We start from the raw sequence: 20,341 nt of genomic DNA on the forward strand, positions 1-20,341 counted from the left end.
TTTATCAAGGCACACCTGTTAATTGAAATGCATTCCAGGTGACTTCCTCATGAAGCAGGAAGCTGGTTGAGAGAATGAGAATGAGAGAATGCCAAGAGTGTGCAAAGCTGTCATCAAGGCAAAAGGGTGGTTACTTTGAAGAATCTCAAATATAAAATATATTTTCATTTGTTTAACACTTTTTTTTTTGCTTACTACATGATTCCATGTGTTATTTCATAGCTTTGTCTTCCCTATTATTCTACAAAGTAGAAAATAGTAAAAATAAAGAAAACCCAAGATTGAGTAGGTGTGTCTGAACTTTTGACTGGTACTGTATATATTTGTGTTATTATGTAATTGTTGTTATTATTATTAGATGTTTGCCTTATTGCTCTTGTTACTAATTGTATACATTTTTACATTTTTTATTTGGACACCTCAATTTTATCCTGCAAAATATAAAATAAATTATTTATTTGTTGTAAATACAGGGGTGTTATAGTGACTTGTTGTTGAGTATTGAAACATTACTGTAGCTAGTTAGTTTTCCTATACATGTGCAACTTACATTCTTCCCCAACTGACTTCTTATTGGCTTTTGTTGTAGTTGTCGGGTCAGTTACTGTAATTTGAGCCATGTCTAGGACTGAAAAGAGAAGACTATTTTACAATTGGATTTATTTATCTCTTCGTTGTCAAACACGGGAGTTAAATTATTAGCTACTGTAATTTAAACCCTCATGGTTTACCTATGTGTGTTACGTTCTTCCCCCTGTCTTCCTCTTGGTTTTGTTGAAATTGTCTGGTTATTAAACATTCATTTAAAACCTGATGGTTTCCTTGTCCAATGAGTGTGTTGCAATCTAATTCTTAACTCTTTTTTTTTTCTCCCGATTTTTGTTGAAGTTGTCTGGTAACAAAACATTACGATTAGTTAAACCCTTAGGTGTTCCCAACAGTGGTGTGTCCCAGTTAATGGTGCCACTGGCTTCCCTTTGCATGTGTGTTACATTCTAATTCTTCCCCCTACTTTTCCTCTTCAGGGAGTGGTGCCACGGCTGTGGTGCAGGCGGCCTACTGTGAGCCCAGGAAGGAGAGGGTGGCCATTAAACGCATCAACCTGGAGAAGTGTCAGACCAGTATGGACGAGCTCCTGGTAACACACACACACACACACACACACACACACACACACACACACACACACACACACACACACACACACACACACACACACACACACACACACACACACACACACACACACACACACACACACACATACACACACTCATTCACTACAGACACATGCAACAGATGCGCTCCCACACATGCACGCAAACACACACAGATGAACAGGTATGCACGCACTCACATGTTTAGAGCACAATGTCTTTCAGGAGTTGACAGTATAGCAATCAATACTAGCTAATAATTTGATAGCAAGCCCTCTTAAAGGGATAGTGTGATATTTTAGCAATGAAGCCCTTTATCTATTTACCCACAGTCACATGAATTGTCAAAATCTCACAATATGGCCTCTGGTATAGGCTAGCTGTAGAGAACGGGCTGGAAAAGGTGAGAGTGCAGCAGCAGACACACCATACCACACAGACACACACACACACAATCGGAGGGAAAGACGTGCATTGCTGAGACTGATACATTCCTCTCAGGTTCTCTCTCTCTTTCTCTTACTTTCTTTGCAGAAAGAGATCCAGGCTATGTCCCAGTGCCACCACCCCAACATCGTGTCCTACTACACATCCTTCGTAGTGAAGGACGAGCTGTGGCTGGTAATGAGGCTACTCAGTGGTGGTAAGTACTACTGTTAGAATACATTTACTAATGGCTGCCCCTGCACTGACCTTTCAAACTGCCTGGGATGGCACGATTGGGATGACATGGAATTGAGATTGATACCAGGTTGTTGCCAGCGCGACTGTTGATATTAGTAATGAAATTGTATTTGAAATAGAAGTTTGTTCTTGAACTACCAGACCCCATCTCCATCCCAGGTGCCTGCTTACCAAGCTCTTTTGGCCACAGAGCAGCAGCTTTTCTCCAGCTGTGGCCTTGATTCTCAGCCCAGTACTGTCCATCCTCCTGGCATGCAGTAACACTGCCAAGAGATAGAGGAGGGATAGAGCAACTCAGCCCAGACTATCCCTGCTGCCTGTTATGGACACATTCTTTTATCTCTATGTTCTGTGGTCTACCTTTGCTTGTAATGAAACGTGCATGTGTGTGATAGCTATTTCTGATCACAAAATCTAAATAACTAGACTTTTGAAGTAAAGTACTATTGACCTAAAAGGACTTGACCAAGAAATTCATGATTTTACTGTTCACCCTCCTATGATGCATGTTGAATCCTACAGCTAACAAATAGTGACCTCTCATTGCTTCTCTCTCTTTCTCTTTCTCTTTGTCAGGCTCAGTACTGGACATCATTAAACACATCATATCTCGTGGGGAGCATAAGTCTGGGGTGCTGGATGAGTCGTCCATAGCCACCATCCTTAAAGAGGTCCTGGGAGGATTGGAGTACCTGCATAAGAATGGGCAGATTCACAGGTGCAGTCACATGTTTTTTTTGTGAAAGTGCAGGGCGCCAAATTCAAAACAACAAAAATCTCATAATTAAAATTTCTCAAGCATACAAGTATTTTACACCATTTTAAAGATAAAATTCTCGTTAATCCTCAGTGTCTGATTTACAGCGAAAGCAACACAAACAATTATGTTAGGTCACCACCAAGCCACAGAAAAACACAGAATTAATCACTAAGCTTTGATCTTCATCAGATGACACTCATAGGACTTCATGTTACATAATACATGTATGTTTTGTTTGATAAAGTTCATATTTATATTAAAAAAATCTGAGTTTACATTGGTGTGTTACGTTCAGTAGTTCTAAAACATGCGGTGATATTGCAGAGAGCCACATCAATTTACAGAAATACTCATAATAAAGATACAACTATTATACATGGAACTTTAGATACACTTCTCCTTAATGCAACCGCTGTGTCAGATTTAAAAGAAACTTTACGGAGAAAGCAAACCATGAAATAATCTGAGTACAGCGTTCAGACAACAAAGCAGCCAAAAAGATACCCGCCGCCATATTGGGTAGTCAACATTACTCAGAAATAGCATTTTAAATGTTCACTTACCTTTGATGATCTTCATCAGAATGCACTCCCAGGAATCTCAGAATGCACTCCCAGGAATACCAGTTTCACCATAAATGTTTTAATTTGTTAGATAGTGTCCATCAGTTATGTCCAAATATCTTCTTTTGTGAGGGCGTTTGGTAAACAAATCCAAAAGCGCGTTCAGGTCGCACCGAACGTTGGAGGAAAAGTTCAAAAGGTTCCGTTACAGGCCGTAGAAACATGCCAACCTAAGTATGGAATCAATCTTTAGGATGTTTTTAACATAAAACTTCATTAATGTTCCAACCGGACAATTCCTTTGTCTGTACAAATGAAGTGGAACGTAGCTGCCTTTCACGTGAGCGCGCCAGACCGAGGCTGTGGCACTCTGCCAGACCACTCACTCAAAGAGCCCTTATGAGCCCCTCCTTTTAGAGTAGAATCCTCAAAACAGGTTATAAAGACAGTTGACATCTATTGGAAGAACTTGGGGAGTGAAACCTAACTAATATCACCCTTTATCTTCAATGGGGGCTGAGTTGGAAAAACTACACACCTCAGATTTCCCACTTCCTGGTTGGATTCTTCTCAGGTTTTCGCCTGCCATATGAGTTCTGTTATGCTCACAGACATCATTCAAACAGTTTTAGAAACTTCAGAGTATTGTCTATCCAATAATAATAATAATAATATGCATATATTAGCATCTAGGACAGAGTAGGAGGCAGTTCACTCTGGGTACGCTATTCATCCAAAAGTGAAAATGCTGCCCCCTATCCCAAAAAGGTTAACTTCCTCCCTTCATGTAAACTCCCTCATTCATTCAACAGCTTCTTCTTCCTAGGAACACACAGCGATCTGTCATCCAGCTGAAGCACCACAGTGTCATAAAGATGAAACGGGCTACTGAACAGGCTCTGATCTGTCATCCAGCTGTAGCACCACAGTGCCATACAGCTAGGCCACAGACACACAGGATAATGACTCCGTTTTAGTACTACCTACTGCTTAGTTTAGTTTCATTAAAGGTGATTTCCTGATTCATCTGGTTAGTCTGTTTTTTTCTGTTCACAGGGATCTGAAGGCTGGTAATATTCTTCTCGGGGATGATGGCTCTGTGCAAATCGCAGGTATGGATGGTCATGTGTCCTAAGACCCCAACTCCCTTAAGCTTATTTACTTCTGTTTTTTACTAATACAAATTATACAACCTTCCTAGCATTTACTCCTCTGGAACAAGTCTATTGGTTGGTTGCCTATCTCTCTGATCTTTCTATCTACCAACTCTCACCTCTCTCCTCCCTTCTGTCTATCCCAGACTTTGGTGTGAGTGCCTTCTTAGCGGCGGGAGGAGATATGACCAGAACAAAGGTCAGAAAGACATTTGTTGGAACGCCATGTTGGATGGCCCCAGAGGTCATGGAGCAGGTGGGTGGCAATCCTCATTCTGTTTTTCTTTCTTTCTCTCTCTGTTGCTGTCTCTCTATCTATCTCTTGCTTTCGCTATCACTCTCCTTATCTTCTATTTCAATCTAACTTCTAGATGAAAACTAATTCACCTCCAAAGAGCGTAGTGGAGACATACACAATTTCCTCTTGCTTCAGATCTTTTGAGAAATTAAAAGCACTTTATTATGTCGTGATTGTTTGTCAGCTACCATTTTATCTGTCTAACTGTTAGAACAGATGCTCTTTTAGAAGATATTTGAAAAGATATCTTACAATTATTCTTCCTCTCTCCTCAGGTCAGAGGTTATGACTACAAAGCAGATATCTGGAGTTTCGGGATCACAGCCATCGAGCTAGCTACAGGCGCTGCCCCATATCATAAATATCCGCCCATGAAGGTGATTTATACACATTTACTTGGAAAGATGTGGAAGCAGTGTCATCTTTATCCCCCTGAAAATCAGTTTCTGTGACTATCCTGGCTAAATATATATGAATTCAATTGCCAACTGATGTTGTCTTACATGTTGTGTGTGTAATAACCTGGTCATGACCTGGTGTGTGTGTGTGTGTAGGTGCTGATGCTGACCCTGCAGAATGACCCTCCCTGCTTGGAGACGGGCATCCAGGACAAGGAGATGGTGAAGAAGTATGGCAAGTCCTTCAGGAAGATGATCTCACTCTGTCTACAGAAGGAGCCCGAGAAAAGGTGACTATCCCACACTCTCATAATACAATGTATGCCATTTAACAGATGCTTTTATCCAAAGTGGCTTACATTAGTGATTGCATACATTTTAGTATATGGCCCCAGTGGGAATTGAACCTACTACCCCGACGTTGCAGGGGCCACGGTCTAACCAACACGGTCAACCCTAATCTAACAAATGTGATTCTAGTAATCAGATGTTTTACAACCAGGTTGGCTACCTAATTCCACTGTGACACAATTTCTCCAAGTTAGCATTGTCCTTTATATGGCACACCAGAAAGCAGCTATTATTATTCACCTAGTCATCTTATTCTGGGTCTCAACTTTTCTTAATCCCATTTTATTTTTTGAGTGGATTCTCTTCCCTCCATGGTGCGTTTAAGGTCATGCAGAGTAGTAAAGAATTGTCTCTGTCTTTCAGACCAACTGCTGCTGAGCTGCTAAAGCATAAATTCTTCACTAAAGCAAAGGTAAGACAGATACTATATATATACACTGAGTGTACAAAACATTAGGAACACCTACCTAATATTGAGTTACACACGATTTTGCCATTGGAACAGACTCAATTTTTAAATTCTACACTAAGGTGTCAAAAGCGTTCCACAGGGATGTTGGCTCATGTTGATTCCAACGCTTCCCACAGTTGTGCCAAGTTTGCTGGATGTCCTTTGGGTGGTGGACCATTCTCGATACACACGGGAAACTGTTCAGCGTAAAAAAAACCCAGCAGTGTTGCAGTTCTGGAATCACTCAAACCGGTGCGCTTGGCACCTTCTACCGAACCCTGTTCAAAGGCACTTCGATATTTTGCCTTGCCCATTCACCCTCTGAATGCCATATGTACACAATCCACTTCTCAGTTGTCTCAAATCATTCTTTAACATGTCCCCTCCCTTCTATTTACACTGATTGAAGACAATTCAACAAGTGACATCAATAAGGGATCATAGCTTTCACCTGTATTCAACTGGTCAGTCTGTCATGGAAAGAGCGGCTGTTCCTAATGTTTTGTACACTGTGTATGTGCATCCGTAATATGTAGTACCTTTGACAAATATTATTTTTGATTTAACTTGGCAAGTCAGTTAAGAACAGATTTTTATTTACAATGACTGTCTACACCGGCCAAACCCGGATGACGCTGGGTCAGTTGTGCGCCGCCCTATGGGACTCCCAATCACGGCCGGTTGTGATACAGGCTAGATTCGAACCAGGGTGTCTGTAGTGACGCTTCTAGCACTGAGATGCAGTGCCTTGGACTGCTGCGCCACTCGGGTGGCTGCTGTTGCAAAGAAAAATAGAACCATGTTGTCATGGGATTTAATCTTGTCTGTCTGTCTCTGTCATGCAGAATAATGAATACTTGGAAGAGAAGCTCCTTCAGAAAGGTCCATCGATAGGAGACAGATCCAAAAGGGTACGAGACAACAGAATTATAACCCTTGGCACACTCACACAGTGGAATTCTACATGAAACACAGTCATAGCTGTTCTACACAATGCAGTTCTATAAAAATGTTATTCAGCGATACAGCCTCCCGAACAGGTCCCAGGTTAGTGTACATAGTGACATCAAACACAGGAATCTACATATACACATCATGCTTTGACATAAGGACTTCCTTCCTGCTATGTACAGCAGTAGGCCTACAGTATGGCAGGGAAATGTTGCATTTTGTATATTAAAAGTTTGTACATGATTTCGAGGGACTGGTCCAAGGGATGTTTTTTTTACTCCAAACCACACAATGCCATGCTAAAGATAAAATAGTGTGTTTAGGTGCGCCGTGTGCCTGGTTCCAGTGGTCGTCTCCATAAGACCGAAGACGGGGAGTGGGAGTGGAGTGATGATGAGCTGGATATGGAGAGTGAGGAGGGCCAGGCAGCCGTGGCAGCTCTAAGGGTGAGACTAACCTAGTTACTCTTAACCTAGACATCAGACCTACGTTCAAATACTATTGAAAATCTTCACATCATTGGCTTTCTGGACAGTTTCTCAGACAGATTAAGCCTTGTCCTGGACTAAAAAGCGTTCTCAATGGTGATGTTCATCGGAAGTGCTGTTTAGTTCAGGATTAGATTTAATCTGTGTCTGGGAAACCATCCCTTATGGTTTTCTCTAGTCTGCCTGGAGTGGGCTTACACTCTTGCAACTATTCTATTGTTTTTATTGTACCAAGCAAGTTCAATCAAGCACAGATATGGATTATTTAAAATTCTATCTGAACCCAGGTCTGCTAGTTGTAACCGTAAGTCCTGTCGTGGTTCAATGCCACCTAGGACCCAATCAATCAACCTGTTATTCTGTGGGGAGGGAAAACCTTCATTGCATGTTCTGTTGACGTCTGTTAATCTTTGTGTCGTATCCCATTCTAGTCTCCCAGAGTGAAAGATGGATCCATCGAGGTAAGCCATGGTGCTGCTATAAATCAGAACACCTAAAAACCTTTCATCTGTTCATTGCAGAAACAATAGGATGCCGGCCGGCTTTAGTTTTGTATGAAATTGTATTAGAAGAATCATTGCCAAAGACCTGATCTAACTCTTTAATCTGCTCTCTCCCAAAAGGAGTGTATGGACATGCAGATCATGTGATAACACTTCACTTAAGGCATACAGGTATACAATGCATTATGGTGCAGTCATAATGCATTGTAAGACTTGGCATTAGTATCTATAGCCATGTTCACACTGCTCTTAGCCCACGGCTGACAGCCTCATGGCCTGAGAGAATACAGTGTAAAAAGGCTTTGCATTTACATTTTAGTCATTTAGCAGACACTCTTATCCAGTGTGACTTATAGTTAGTGCCTTCATCTTAAAGGGATAATTTGGTATTTTGACAATTAAGCCCTTTATCTACTTCCCCATAGTTAGATGAACCAGTGGATACCAATTTGTATGACTTTGCGTGCCTAGCGTTAACGCAGTGGCTTACTAGCGTTAGCGCAGTGACTGGAAGTCTATGGGTAACTGCTAGCATGCTAGTAGATACCGTAGACTTCCAGTCATTGCGCTAATGCTTGTTACCGTTGGCTCGCATAACTACCTCTTACTCCCTTCATACTGGAAGCAGAGTCGAAAATGGTATCCATGAGTTAATCTGATTCTGAGGTAGTTGATAAAGGGCTTGATTGCCAAAATCCCAAAGTATCCCCTGAAAGGTAGCTTTGGTAATATTACCACAAGGTTGACAACCAAAACCACATTCACATTCTCTTTCTGATACAGCATGAGTTTATCTCTCTATCTCTGGTCCACCTCAGATCTTCCCTCCAGAAGATGGTTCTCCTAGTCTGCTCCGTCCAGGAGGGGCAGGGCACGACAAGCCAGCTGAGGCCATCCTTACCCAGGGAGACGCTGTAGCCCAGGACCCTGCCGCCACCAAAGTCCCCATCAGCCTGGTGTTGAGGTTGAGGTACGCATCGAGTGGTGGGTGACATTGTTTCCGTTAGGAAAATGTGGCACCAGACATTATACTGGCAGCATTTGAATTGACCGGACATTTAAGAAATTCACCAGACCCCCATATGCATTGATTGCATAACCTGATTAGGGCGTCCACCCGTGATTAGGGCGTCCACCCACCCAATGCTGTGGGTTATTTTAAATCACATAGCCTACAGCCGGAAGGGCCCTCAATTTGGACCAAATAGATGATTGTTGAGTTGTGACCGTCAGTGAAAAGCAGAGAGACCCAGCCAAGAATATTGCAATATAAAGAAACACACAATCGTGGAAAAAAAGTTTGGCTATTGCTGTATAGAGACAATGAGAAGACTCCAATCTGTCTTTTAGTTATCAAAATTCTCAGTTTATTTGAGGGAAAAGTAGCCTGTCTTATTGGCACCAGCGGAGAACATCAGCCATAACCTTGGTGAGAATATTCACTGTCTTTATCATTGGGTCATTGCTACTTTTGTTTTGTTTTTGGACAATATTTTCCTCCTCCAGGTTAGATAGGTCTCCCCCTTTCATAGGCCTAATTGATCAGTAATTTGTCGTATTAAAAAATATTCTGTTAATGTCTCCTCTCATATAAAGTGTAATAGAATTGCAATCATGAGTGGCAGTGGTCTAAGGCACTGCATCTCAGTGCAAAAGGCATCACTACAGTTCCTGGTTCGATTCCAGGCTGTATCACATCCGGCCGTGATTGGGAGTCTCATAAGGCGAGGCACAATTGGCCCAGCGTCGTCCGGATTTAGCCGGGGTAGACCATCATTGAAGATAAGAATTTATTCTTAACTGACTTGCCTAGTTAAATAAAGTAAAACATGTTTTTACAAAACGCAAACATTTTCCTGCGCAAAGAAAGTGTAACACTTCTTCTCCTATCGGATATAGCGTAATACACACAGCTACGAGGCCTAGGCTACTTCCCCAAAACAGAAAAAAATCAATGAGGCTCATGCAACAGATAAGAGCGTTAAGCATGAAATGTTGATCATTTATTTTCCTAACATGACTAGGATTAACATCAACTAGCATGGTTACTAACATGACTAGGATTGTCATCAATTTGCAGGGTTGCTAATATGACTAGGATTTAAAAAGCAACAACAACATTTTTGCGTTTATTTAACTAGGCAAGTCAGTTAAGAACTTATTCTGACTAGGATTATCATCGACTAGCAGGGTTGCTAATATGACTAGGATTATCATCAACTAACATGGGTTACTAATATGACTAGGATTATCATTAACTAGCAGGGTTTTTAATATGACTAGGATTATCATCCACTAGCATGGGTTGGTTACTAATATGACTAGGATTATCATCAACTAGCATGGGTTGGTTACTAATATAACCAGGATTATCATCAACTAGCAGGGTTGCTAATACGACTAGGATTATCATCAACTAGCATGGGTTGGTTACTAATATGACTAGGATTATCATCCACTAGCATGGGTTGGTTACTAATATGACTAGGATTATCATCAACTAGCATGGGTTGGTTACTAATATAACCAGGATTATCATCAACTAGCAGGGTTGCTAATACGACTAGGATTATCATCAACTAGCATGGGTTGGTTACTAATATGACTAGCATTGTCATCAACGAGCAGGGTTGATAACATGACTATGATTGTCATCAACTAGCAGGGTTACTAATATGACTAGGATTATCATCAACTAGCAGGGTTACTAATATGACCAGGATTATCATCAACTAGCAGGGTTAATAATATGACTAGTATTATCTTTAACTAGCAGGGTTAATAATATGACTAGTATTATCTTTAACTAGCAGGGTTAATAATATGACTAGGATTGTGCCTTTGGCTACTGGACAATGAAAGAATGTTCATTTGAAAACCAATGGAACATGAGCGAACACGTTTACTGGTTTCAATGGCATGTGAAAGTCTTTATAAAGTAATTGTCTGCATGTTTGGTTGGATTTTGACTAGGATACTTTGAAGCATGTTAAGAAGTGCCTCATAATAATTAGTAAAATGTTTAGGTTTTAAAAAATTAACTATATATTTTCAAAATGTGTACTGCCTCCAGCTCATTGCAAAGTTGTGTGATGCGCTGAAGCCTGCCTAATTGCCTTTGCACTTGAATAGTAATTGCGCTTCAATTACCAGTTGAGAAATAAAAAAATATAATTTTAATTGTGACCAAAAAATGTAGAATTGTTGCAGAATGATTGGGCTGATTTTTAAGTCCATGTTTCACTCCAGAAGCAACAAATAGCTGTTTGAGCTGTATCAGCAGCTCTCGTGCTACATTGACTGGTTTTAAATCAATGAATAGCCTAAAATGCATTATTTGGAGGGGCAAAAGCTGGGGGGTGAATACTCTTCGTGGACCGAGTTCCACTTAGAGACATGGGAGGAATCTGTCTTCTGAAATAGGATACTTGTTATTTGGCCATTGGCTAGTTTTATTGCAAGGAATTCTAATTGGTCAACCACAGACTAGGGCTGGGTTTTCAAACTACATGCTTGTTCCATATCCAAAGTTCCACAAATTTTTCTTGATAGTCCAAATAGCATGGTTCTGATCTGTCGATTCCTGCATAAAGACTGCCCATTCGTCATCAGTCGACTGTAACTTTGCTTCTATCCAGCCCATGATTTATAACCAAACTCACTACGGCAAGACCGCCCATTCGTCATCAGTCGACTGTCACTTTGCTCCGTCGTGTGAGTGCCACATAGACACAAACCTGTTCCATGCTCAAGCTCCTCCACCAGAAAGGAATATTAGAAAAGATTTGCCTTAGTATCTGTCCAGGCTTTCAACATTACGTCTTGTCTTGTTTCGTCCAGTTGTAGCATCCGATTTCGCCCCAGCCCAACTGTGTTTTAGCTGGGTTGTTTTGTTTATATAACAAAAAGTGTTGGCCAATAGGGGTATATCACAATGTTTTATGAGTAGATAATCCCGATTGGACAATGGTTGACACCGCCTAACCTGAATGTCCAGACCTCCTCCAAACCATTTCTCACTCTTCTCTTCCCAGGAACTTGAAGAAAGAACTGAATGACATCCGATTTGAGTTCATGCCTGGTAGAGGTAAGTGTCTGTCTGTCTCTGTGTTTGTATGTTTTTAGCTATTTCCTGTTACAGTGGGGCAAAAAAGTATTTAGTCAGCCACCAATTGTGCAAGTTCTCCCACTTAAAAAGATGAGAGGCCTGTCATTTTCATCATAGGTACACTTCAACTATGACAGACAAAATGAGAAAAAAATCCAGAAAATCACATTCTAGGATTTTTTAATGAATTTATTTGCAAATTATGGTGGAAAATAAGTATTTGGTCACCAAACAAGCAAGATTTCTGGCTCTTACAGACCTGTAACAACTTCTTTAAGAGGCTCCTCTGTCCTCCACTCGTTACCTGTATTAATGGCACCTGTTTGAACTTGTTATCAGTATAAAAGACACATGTCCACAACCTCAAACAGTCAGACTCCAAACTCCACTATGGCCAAGACCAAAGAGCTGTCAAAGGACACCAGAAACAAAATTGTAGACCTGCACCAGGCTGGGAAGACTGAATCTGCAATAGGTAAGCAGCTTGGTTTGAAGAAATCAACCGTGGGAGCAGTTATTAGGAAATGGAAGACATACAAGACGACTGATAATCTCCCTCGATCTGGGGCTCCACGCAAGATCTCACCCCGTGGGGTCAAAATGATCACAAGAACCACACTGGGTGACCCAGTGAATGACCTGCAGAGAGCTGGGACCAAAGTAACAAAGCCTACCATCAGTAACACACTACGCCGCCAGGGACTCAAATCCTGCAGTGCCAGACGTTTCCCCCTGCTTAAGCCAGTACATGTCCAGGCCCGTCTGAAGTTTGCTAGAGAGCATTTGGATGATCCAGAAGAAGATTGGGAGAATGTCAGATGAAACCAAAATATATATTTTTGGTAAAAACTCAACTTGTTGTGTTTGGAGGACAAAGAATGCGGAGTTGCATCCAAAGAACACCATACCTACTGTGAAGCATGGGGGTGGAAACATCATGCTTTTGGGCTGTTTTTCTGCAAAGGGACCAGGAAGACTGATCCGTGTAAAGGAAAGAATGAATGGTGCCATGTATCGTGAGATTTTGAGTGAAAACCTCCTTCCATCAGCAAGGGCATTGAAGATGAAACGTGGCTGGGTCTTTCAGCATGATAATAAAGGAGTGGCTTTGTAAGAAGCATTTCAAGGTCCTGGAGTGGCCTAGCCATTCTCCAGATCTCAACCCCATAGAAAATCTTTGGAGGGAGTTGAATGTCCGTGTTGCCCAGCAACAGCCCCAAAACATCACTGCTCTAGAGGAGATCTGCATGGAGGAATGGGCCAAAATACCAGCAACAGTGTGTGAAAACCTTGTGAAGACTTACAGAAAACGTTTGACCTCTGTCATTGCCAACACAGGGTATATAACAAAGTTTTGAGAAACTTTTGTTATTGACCAAATACTTATTTTCCACCATAATTTGCAAATAAATTCATTAAAAATCCTACAATGTGATTTTCTGTAGTGTACCTATGATGATAATTACAGGCCTCTCTCATCTGTTTATGTGGGAGAACTTGCACAATTGGTGGCTGACTAAATACTTCTTTGCCCCACTGTAAATGACTGTGATTCTGCAGTGTTTTTTAGTTCTTCTGCTTCTGTCCTGAGTGAACTTCCCTTCAATTGCTTTAATAAACTCTTATAAACTGGATAATGAGCTCTGCCTGATCCTTGGAACAAGTTTCCCTCAACAATCCTGCACTTATTTAGGCCATAACAAAACGTTTGACTACTTAAATGATTTCACATTTTTTATAATTTGTAGACATTTCTAACAACATAATTCCACTTTGACATTATGGGGTATTGTGTGTAGATCAGTGAAACAAAATATGAATGTAATATATTTTTAAATCCATGCTGTAACCTTACAAAATGTGGAAAGAGTCAAGATGTGTGAATACTTTCTGAAGGCACTATCTAACCATTAAACAAAAGTGGACCATCGCATTCACCCAAAAGTCTGATGGTATCATAAAACCAGTGAATCCAGATTAGCAAAACATGTGTGATGGGATTCGCACTCAATATTTTGCATAAAGCTAACTTTTACTGCTTCAGAGCAGATGTTTCAACTTAACAGTCTTCTTTGTGTATGTTAAAATCTTTTCCTATCAGAAACCGCATTTATAGGGATCGACAGGTGAGAAACAGGTGTTTCTAATCAGGGTTGCCAGTCATCTGCATATCAGGGCTATGTGGCTATGTTACAATCACATATATGGACCCATCACACTTTTTCTTCTCACATAACTAACCACTCCTGCTCTGTTTCTCTCTCCCCATCTATCTCCATATCTCTCGCTTCTGTTCTCTCTCCCACTCACTCACCTACCTTCCTCAGATTCATCAGATGGAGTGTCTCAGGAGTTGGTATCCGCAGGTCTAGTCGATGGGAAAGACGTAGTGGTTGGTGAGTATGAAATCAAAGCTTCGAGAGATCTACTGTAGGATAACATGTCCCCGACTATGGTAACTTGACCAAAACTACTAGAGGTCAGTGAAGTCACAGGTCAGGCTGAAATGACTGACTGAGACAGCACATTTTGGTTATGTGGAAATATATTTTATAGTGTGACATTTAGAAAATTGGGTGTTTTAAATGCCAGGATGTCATACTCATTTTGGCTTTTCATCTAGTAGATTTATCTGCACTCTAAGGAAGAGAATTACATTTTCAGACGCATGTGTGTTTGACAACAGCTGATAATCAAAGAAAGGGACAGGCTGTAGAAAAATGAACAAATGGCTGGAAACAATGCAATTGTGCATTAGCTGACACATTCTCAGTATGGGTGAGCCGTGTTGTGTCTTTGGCATCATTAAAGTGAAGACTTATCAAATCAGTTCTCTGTAGTTATTATTACGTGATTAAATTAATCATGTACATGTAATTAACCAGGAAGTCGGGGCACCAAGGAAAATCTTCAGATTACAAAGTTATAATTTTCCTAATATAACTTTTCAGATATTTTAATATCTGACCAATTAGTCTTCTAATTAATGAATCATTCTTTACCTCACATTAGTCTCATCCCAAATGTCATTGGTTATCTGCAAGAACCCAGCCTTCACTATGAATCATCCATACATTAATCATTTATTTACTAACTAAATAATCACAGAAATGCATAACCAAACAACAATATATATGGTTACAAGGAAATGATAAGGAAAGTGGGTGTGGACTGAGAAGGCCGGGAAAGACGAGTCACTACACATGCTAATCCTTTGCACATGAACGCTCACTCATTCTGGAATAATTGCAATCAATATATATATTTACGCTCAGTGCGTCGTTGTGATCTCTTGGAATCGTCCTTTTCTGTTGGAAAGTTCATCCGAGATTTTCTCTGCGTCCATGGAGTCTTTGGTTAGAAGGAATATTTCACAGTAACATTCAGAAATGTTCTTATAGAATAGATGTTTCGGCAGTTGTCGGTCTCCGCATTCAGTCAACATTTATTCTAGCTGCAGGCTAGTAATTAGTATAGAAGATTTGCTCTTATTCTGTCTTGGTCTGAAGTGGGCTTCTCCAACCGGGGTTTTATATTCGGGACAGCAGAAAAGGGCTGTCCCATGACTCCAGATCATTGTCTGTGCTCATGGTGCTGGCCAATGACTTAGTTAAACTTTAAAGGGAGTTGGATTCTCTTTCAACAGTTTAAAATCACATTACATAATTTCACAAATAGTTTCATCTTTACTCATTCATTTTATACAATAATTAGATGCAAATCTCATAACGGAGACTCTTGTATATACAGAGTTATGGTAATGTGGCTGTATTGTATCTCATGAGGTCACAAACATTAGACAAAATGGACCGGTCGTAGCTGGATTTTTTAAATATATTTTTTATTTCACCTTTATTTAACCAGGTAGGCAAGTTGAGAACAAGTTCTCATTTACAATTGCGACCTGGCCAAGATAAAGCAAAGCAGTTCGACAGATACGACACAGAGTTACACATGGAGTAAAACAAACATACAGTCAATAATACAGTATAAACAAGTCTATATACAATGTGAGCAAATGAGGTGAGAAGGGAGGTAAAGGCAAAAAAGGCTATGGTGGCAAAGTAAATACAATATAGCAAGTAAAACACTGGAATGGTAGTTTTGCAATGGAAGAATGTGCAAAGTAGAAATAAAAATAATGGGGTGCAAAGGAGCAAAATTAATTAATTAATTAAATACAGTTGGGAAAGAGGTAGTTGTTTGGGCTAAATTATAGGTAGGCTATGTACAGGTGCAGTAATCTGTGAGCTGCTCTGACAGTTGGTGCTTAAAGCTAGTGAGGGAGATAAGTGTTTCCAGTTTCAGAGATTTTTGTAGTTCGTTCCAGTCATTGGCAGCAGAGAACTGGAAGGAGAGGCGGCCAAAGAAATAATTGGTTTTGGGGGTGACTAGAGAGTGTGTGGAGCGTGTGCTACAGGTGGGAGATGCTATGGTGACCAGCGAGCTGAGATAAGGGGGGACTTAACCTAGCAGGGTCTTGTAGATGACATGGAGCCAGTGGGTTTGGCGACGAGTATGAAGCGAGGGCCAGCCAACGAGAGCGTACAGGTCGCAATGGTGGGTAGTATATGGGGCTTTGGTGACAAAACGGATTGCACTGTGATAGACTGCATCCAATTTGTTGCGTAGGGTATTGGACGCTATTTTGTAAATGACATCGCCAAAGTCGAGGATTGGTAGGATGGTCAGTTTTACAAGGGTATGTTTGGCAGCATGAGTGAAGGATGCTTTGTTGCGAAATAGGAAGCCAATTCTAGATTTAACTTTGGATTGGAGATGTTTGATATGGGTCTGGAAGGAGAGTTTACAGTCTAACCAGACACCTAAGTATTTGTAGTTCTCCACGTATTCTAAGTCAGAGCCGTCCAGAGTAGTGATGTTGGACAGGCGGGAAGGTGCAGGTAGCGATCGGTTGAAGAGCATGCATTTAGTTTTACTTGTATTTAAGAGCAATTGGAGGCCACGGAAGGAGAGTTGTATGGCATTGAAGCTTGCCTGGAGGGTTGTTAACACAGTGTCCAAAGAAGGGCCGGAAGTATACAGAATGGTGTCATCTGCGTAGAGGTGGATCAGGGACTCACCAGCAGCAAGAGTGACCTCATTGATGTATACAGAGAAGAGAGTCGGTCCAAGAATTGAACCCTGTGGCACCCCCATAGAGACTGCCAGAGGTCCGGACAGCAGACCCTCCGATTTGACACACTGAACTCTATCAGAGAAGTAGTTGGTGAACCAGGCGAGGCAATCATTTGAGAAACCAAGGCTGTCGAGTCTGCCAATGAGGATGTGGTGGTTGACAGAGTCGAAAGCCTTGGCCAGATCAATGAATACAGCTGCACAGTAATGTTTCTTATCGATGGCGGTTAAGATATTGTTTAGGACCTTGAGCGTGGCTGAGGTGCACCCATGACCAGCTCTGAAACCAGATTGCATAGCAGAGAAGGTATGGTGAGATCCGAAATGGTCGGTAATCCTGTTTGTTGACTTGGCTTTCGAAGACCTTAGAAAGGCATGGTAGGATAGATATAGGTCTGTAGCAGTTTGGGTCAAGAGTGTCCCCCCCCTTTGAAGAGGGGGATGACCGCAGCTGCTTTCCAATCTTTGGGAATCTCAGACGTTACGAAAGAGAGGTTGAACAGGCTAGTAAATAGGGGTGGCAACAATTTCTGCAGATAATTTTAGAAAGAAAGGGTCCAGATTGTCTAGCCCGGCTGATTTGTAGGGGTCCAGATTTTGCAGCTCTTTCAGACCATCAGCTGAATGGATTTGGGAGAAGGAGAAATGGGGAAGGCTTGGGCGAGTTGCTGTTGGGGGTGCAGTGCTGTTGACCGGATTCTCCACCGACCATTTACACGTTCTCCAAAACATGGATATTGTTCAGTTCTCAAGTTCTATGAGGTAGAATAAGTTCCTTTGTTCTACTGTGAACCCTCTCTCTCTATACTGCATGAGGGAAAGAGTCAACAGAAATTTACGACCTGAGATAACAGAGCCTGTGTGTAGGGGAAGAGAGAGGTGGTGAGCGAGAGTGAGTTGGTGCTTGCTATATCTAGAGGGCCACGTCATGACACTAGTATGTTGATATTTGTTGCTTATAGTGCATACGTTTTACAAAACAGTACGTTCTAAATAGTATGTAGAACGATTCGTACACAGTATGTAGTTTTAGTAAGTAGTAGGCAAGACACATTTCAGACACTGTCATTTACTCCAGAAATGCCAAAAATTATGCTGGTTTTAGAGGTTCAGATTCCTTATTCCACATCTGTATTCTTTCCAGTTGCTGCCAACCTGCAGAAGATTGTTGATGATCCTTTCAACAATAAAAATGTAACTTTCAAACTGGTAAGTTCAATATTTGTTGTTTCAATCAAAGCTTCCATTTTTGTCCTGTTGAAACTGCATTATGCCCTGCCCAACGTTCTACAAAGACAGATGCACTGAACATTTCTTTCTTTCTCAGGCATCTGGCATAGACGAGTCGGAGATCCCTGACGATGTCAAGCTGATGGGTTTCGCTCAGCTCAGCATCAGTTAACTCAATATTCCGTCAACAAAGGAGAACAAACAGTATTGCACAGCGGCATAGTTCTAAATTCCAAGACACCACTACTGCCAAAGAAGAGAGCCACAGTGCATTTGTCAACCTGTAGGGTTATTTTCTTTACTGAAACCTGCAGTGTTAGTTAAAATGGGCTCTGAGAATGGGACCAGTGTAACAAAAAGACAACAGTTAGGACAGGAACAGTAAATCACACTTGAAAGAGTTTACAGCAGTGTATTTGGGAGGGAGGACGGCGGGCATCGCAATCGACATAATCATCATCGACTTAAAAATGAAATGAACGTTTCTTATTTCATTTTCTACATTTAGCTCTATAATCCAAAACATATTTTAATATAACTCTCTTGAGTTCTGGAAGTGATAACTTACAGTGCCTTCAAAGTATTCAGACCCCTTGACCTTTTTCCACATTTTGGTATGTTACAGCCTTATTATAAAATGGATTAAATAAATCAAATCCTCATCTACACACAATACCTCATAATGACAATGTGAAAACAGGGTTTTAGACATTGTTGCACGTATATTAAAAATAAAAAAACAAATACCTCCGACGGGATTGTGTCGAGGCACAGATCTAGGGAAGGGTAATAAAAAATGTCTGCAGCATTGAAGGTCCCCAAGAACACAGTGGCCTCCATCATTCATAAATGAGAGACGTGTGGAACCACCCAGACTCTTCCAAGAGCTGACTGCCTGGCCAAACTAAGCAGTCGGGGGAGAAGGGCCTTGGTCAGGGAGGTGACCAAGAACCCGATAGTCACTTTGACAGAGTTCTAGAGTTCCTCTGGAGATGGGAGAACCTTCCAGAAGGACAACCATCTCTGCAGCCCTCCACCAATCAGGCCTTTATGGTAGAGTGGCCAGATGGAAGCCACTCCTCAATAAAAGGCACATGACAGCCCGCTCAACCTTTGCTAAAAGGCACCTAAAGACTCTCAGACCATGAGAAACAAGTTTAATGAAACCAAGTGTAATTTCTGGAGGAAACCTAGCACCATCCCTACGGTGAAGCATGGAGGTAGCAGCATCATGCTGTGGAGATGTTTTTCAGCAGTAGGAACTGGGAGAGTTGTCAGGATTGAGGGAAATATGAACGGAGCAAAGTACAGAGAGATCCTTGATGAAAACCTGCTCCAGAGTGCTTCAGACCTCAGACTGAGGCGAAGGTTCACCTTCCAAGAGGACAACCACCCTAAGCACACAGCTGTAGTAGCTGAGCTCCGGAGCACTCTGGAGCAGGTTTTCATCAAGGATCTCTCTGTACTTTGCCCCAAGTGGCTTCGAGATAAGTCTCAATGTTGTTGAGTGGGCCAGCCAGAGCCCGGACTCGAACCAGATCGAACATCTCTGGAGAGACCTGAAAAGAGCTATGCAGCAACGCTCCCCATCCAACCTGACAGAGCTTGAGAGAATCTGTAGAGAGGAATGGGAGAAACTCCCCAAATACAGGTGTGCTAAGGTTGCAGCTTCATACCCAAGAAGAATGCTGTAATCGCTGCCAAAGATGATTTAACAAAGTACTGTGTAAAGGGTCTGAGTACTTATGGAAATGTGCTGTTTACGTGTTTTTTAAATGTATTTATATAAATTAGTATCATTTTCTAAAATCCTGTTTTTGCTTTGTCATTTCTGGGGTACTGTGTGCAGATTGATGAGGAACCAAAGCAATTTAATAATTTTTTGAATAAGGCTGTAACCTAAGAAAATGTGGAAAAAGTCAAAGGGGCTGAATACTTTTCGAAGGCACTGTAAACGCCTGTTTATGAACTGCCACTGAACCAGTGCACAACTGAGTGTTGTGTGTAATAGCCACCACTATTAGGCATCCTTGGACTGTTATCTGAATGATATAATCTGCCTCCCTAATGGCCACCTTATTCCCTATATTGCGCACATCTTTTAAG

General features: G+C 41.3%; 1 protein-coding gene across 2 annotated transcripts in view; it reads left to right on the forward strand.

The window, feature by feature from the left end:
* LOC124041676 (serine/threonine-protein kinase OSR1-like) overlaps positions 1-18,922 on the forward strand; it is a 31,778-nt gene extending 12,856 nt beyond the window's left edge. Inside the window, exons 2-17 of one of the 2 annotated variants that reach the window (XM_046359544.1) lie at positions 1,026-1,138; positions 1,692-1,800; positions 2,418-2,559; positions 4,221-4,276; positions 4,465-4,574; positions 4,892-4,993; positions 5,171-5,304; positions 5,729-5,777; positions 6,662-6,727; positions 7,091-7,213; positions 7,687-7,716; positions 8,577-8,728; positions 11,793-11,845; positions 14,194-14,262; positions 18,150-18,214; positions 18,333-18,922. In XM_046359544.1, coding sequence (XP_046215500.1) covers positions 1,026-1,138; positions 1,692-1,800; positions 2,418-2,559; positions 4,221-4,276; positions 4,465-4,574; positions 4,892-4,993; positions 5,171-5,304; positions 5,729-5,777; positions 6,662-6,727; positions 7,091-7,213; positions 7,687-7,716; positions 8,577-8,728; positions 11,793-11,845; positions 14,194-14,262; positions 18,150-18,214; positions 18,333-18,407 — 1,448 coding nt within the window. In that variant the 3' untranslated portion in view covers positions 18,408-18,922. Of the gene's footprint in view, positions 1-1,025; positions 1,139-1,691; positions 1,801-2,417; positions 2,560-4,220; positions 4,277-4,464; positions 4,575-4,891; positions 4,994-5,170; positions 5,305-5,728; positions 5,778-6,661; positions 6,728-7,090; positions 7,214-7,686; positions 7,717-8,576; positions 8,743-11,792; positions 11,846-14,193; positions 14,263-18,149; positions 18,215-18,332 lie in introns of those variants that run through there. The other variant, XM_046359545.1, reaches the window with a different exon arrangement.
* The last annotated feature ends 1,419 nt before the right edge of the window (positions 18,923-20,341 follow it).

This window comes from Oncorhynchus gorbuscha, linkage group LG08 (assembly GCF_021184085.1).
Source record: "Oncorhynchus gorbuscha isolate QuinsamMale2020 ecotype Even-year linkage group LG08, OgorEven_v1.0, whole genome shotgun sequence".
Taxonomy (NCBI): domain Eukaryota; kingdom Metazoa; phylum Chordata; class Actinopteri; order Salmoniformes; family Salmonidae; genus Oncorhynchus; species Oncorhynchus gorbuscha.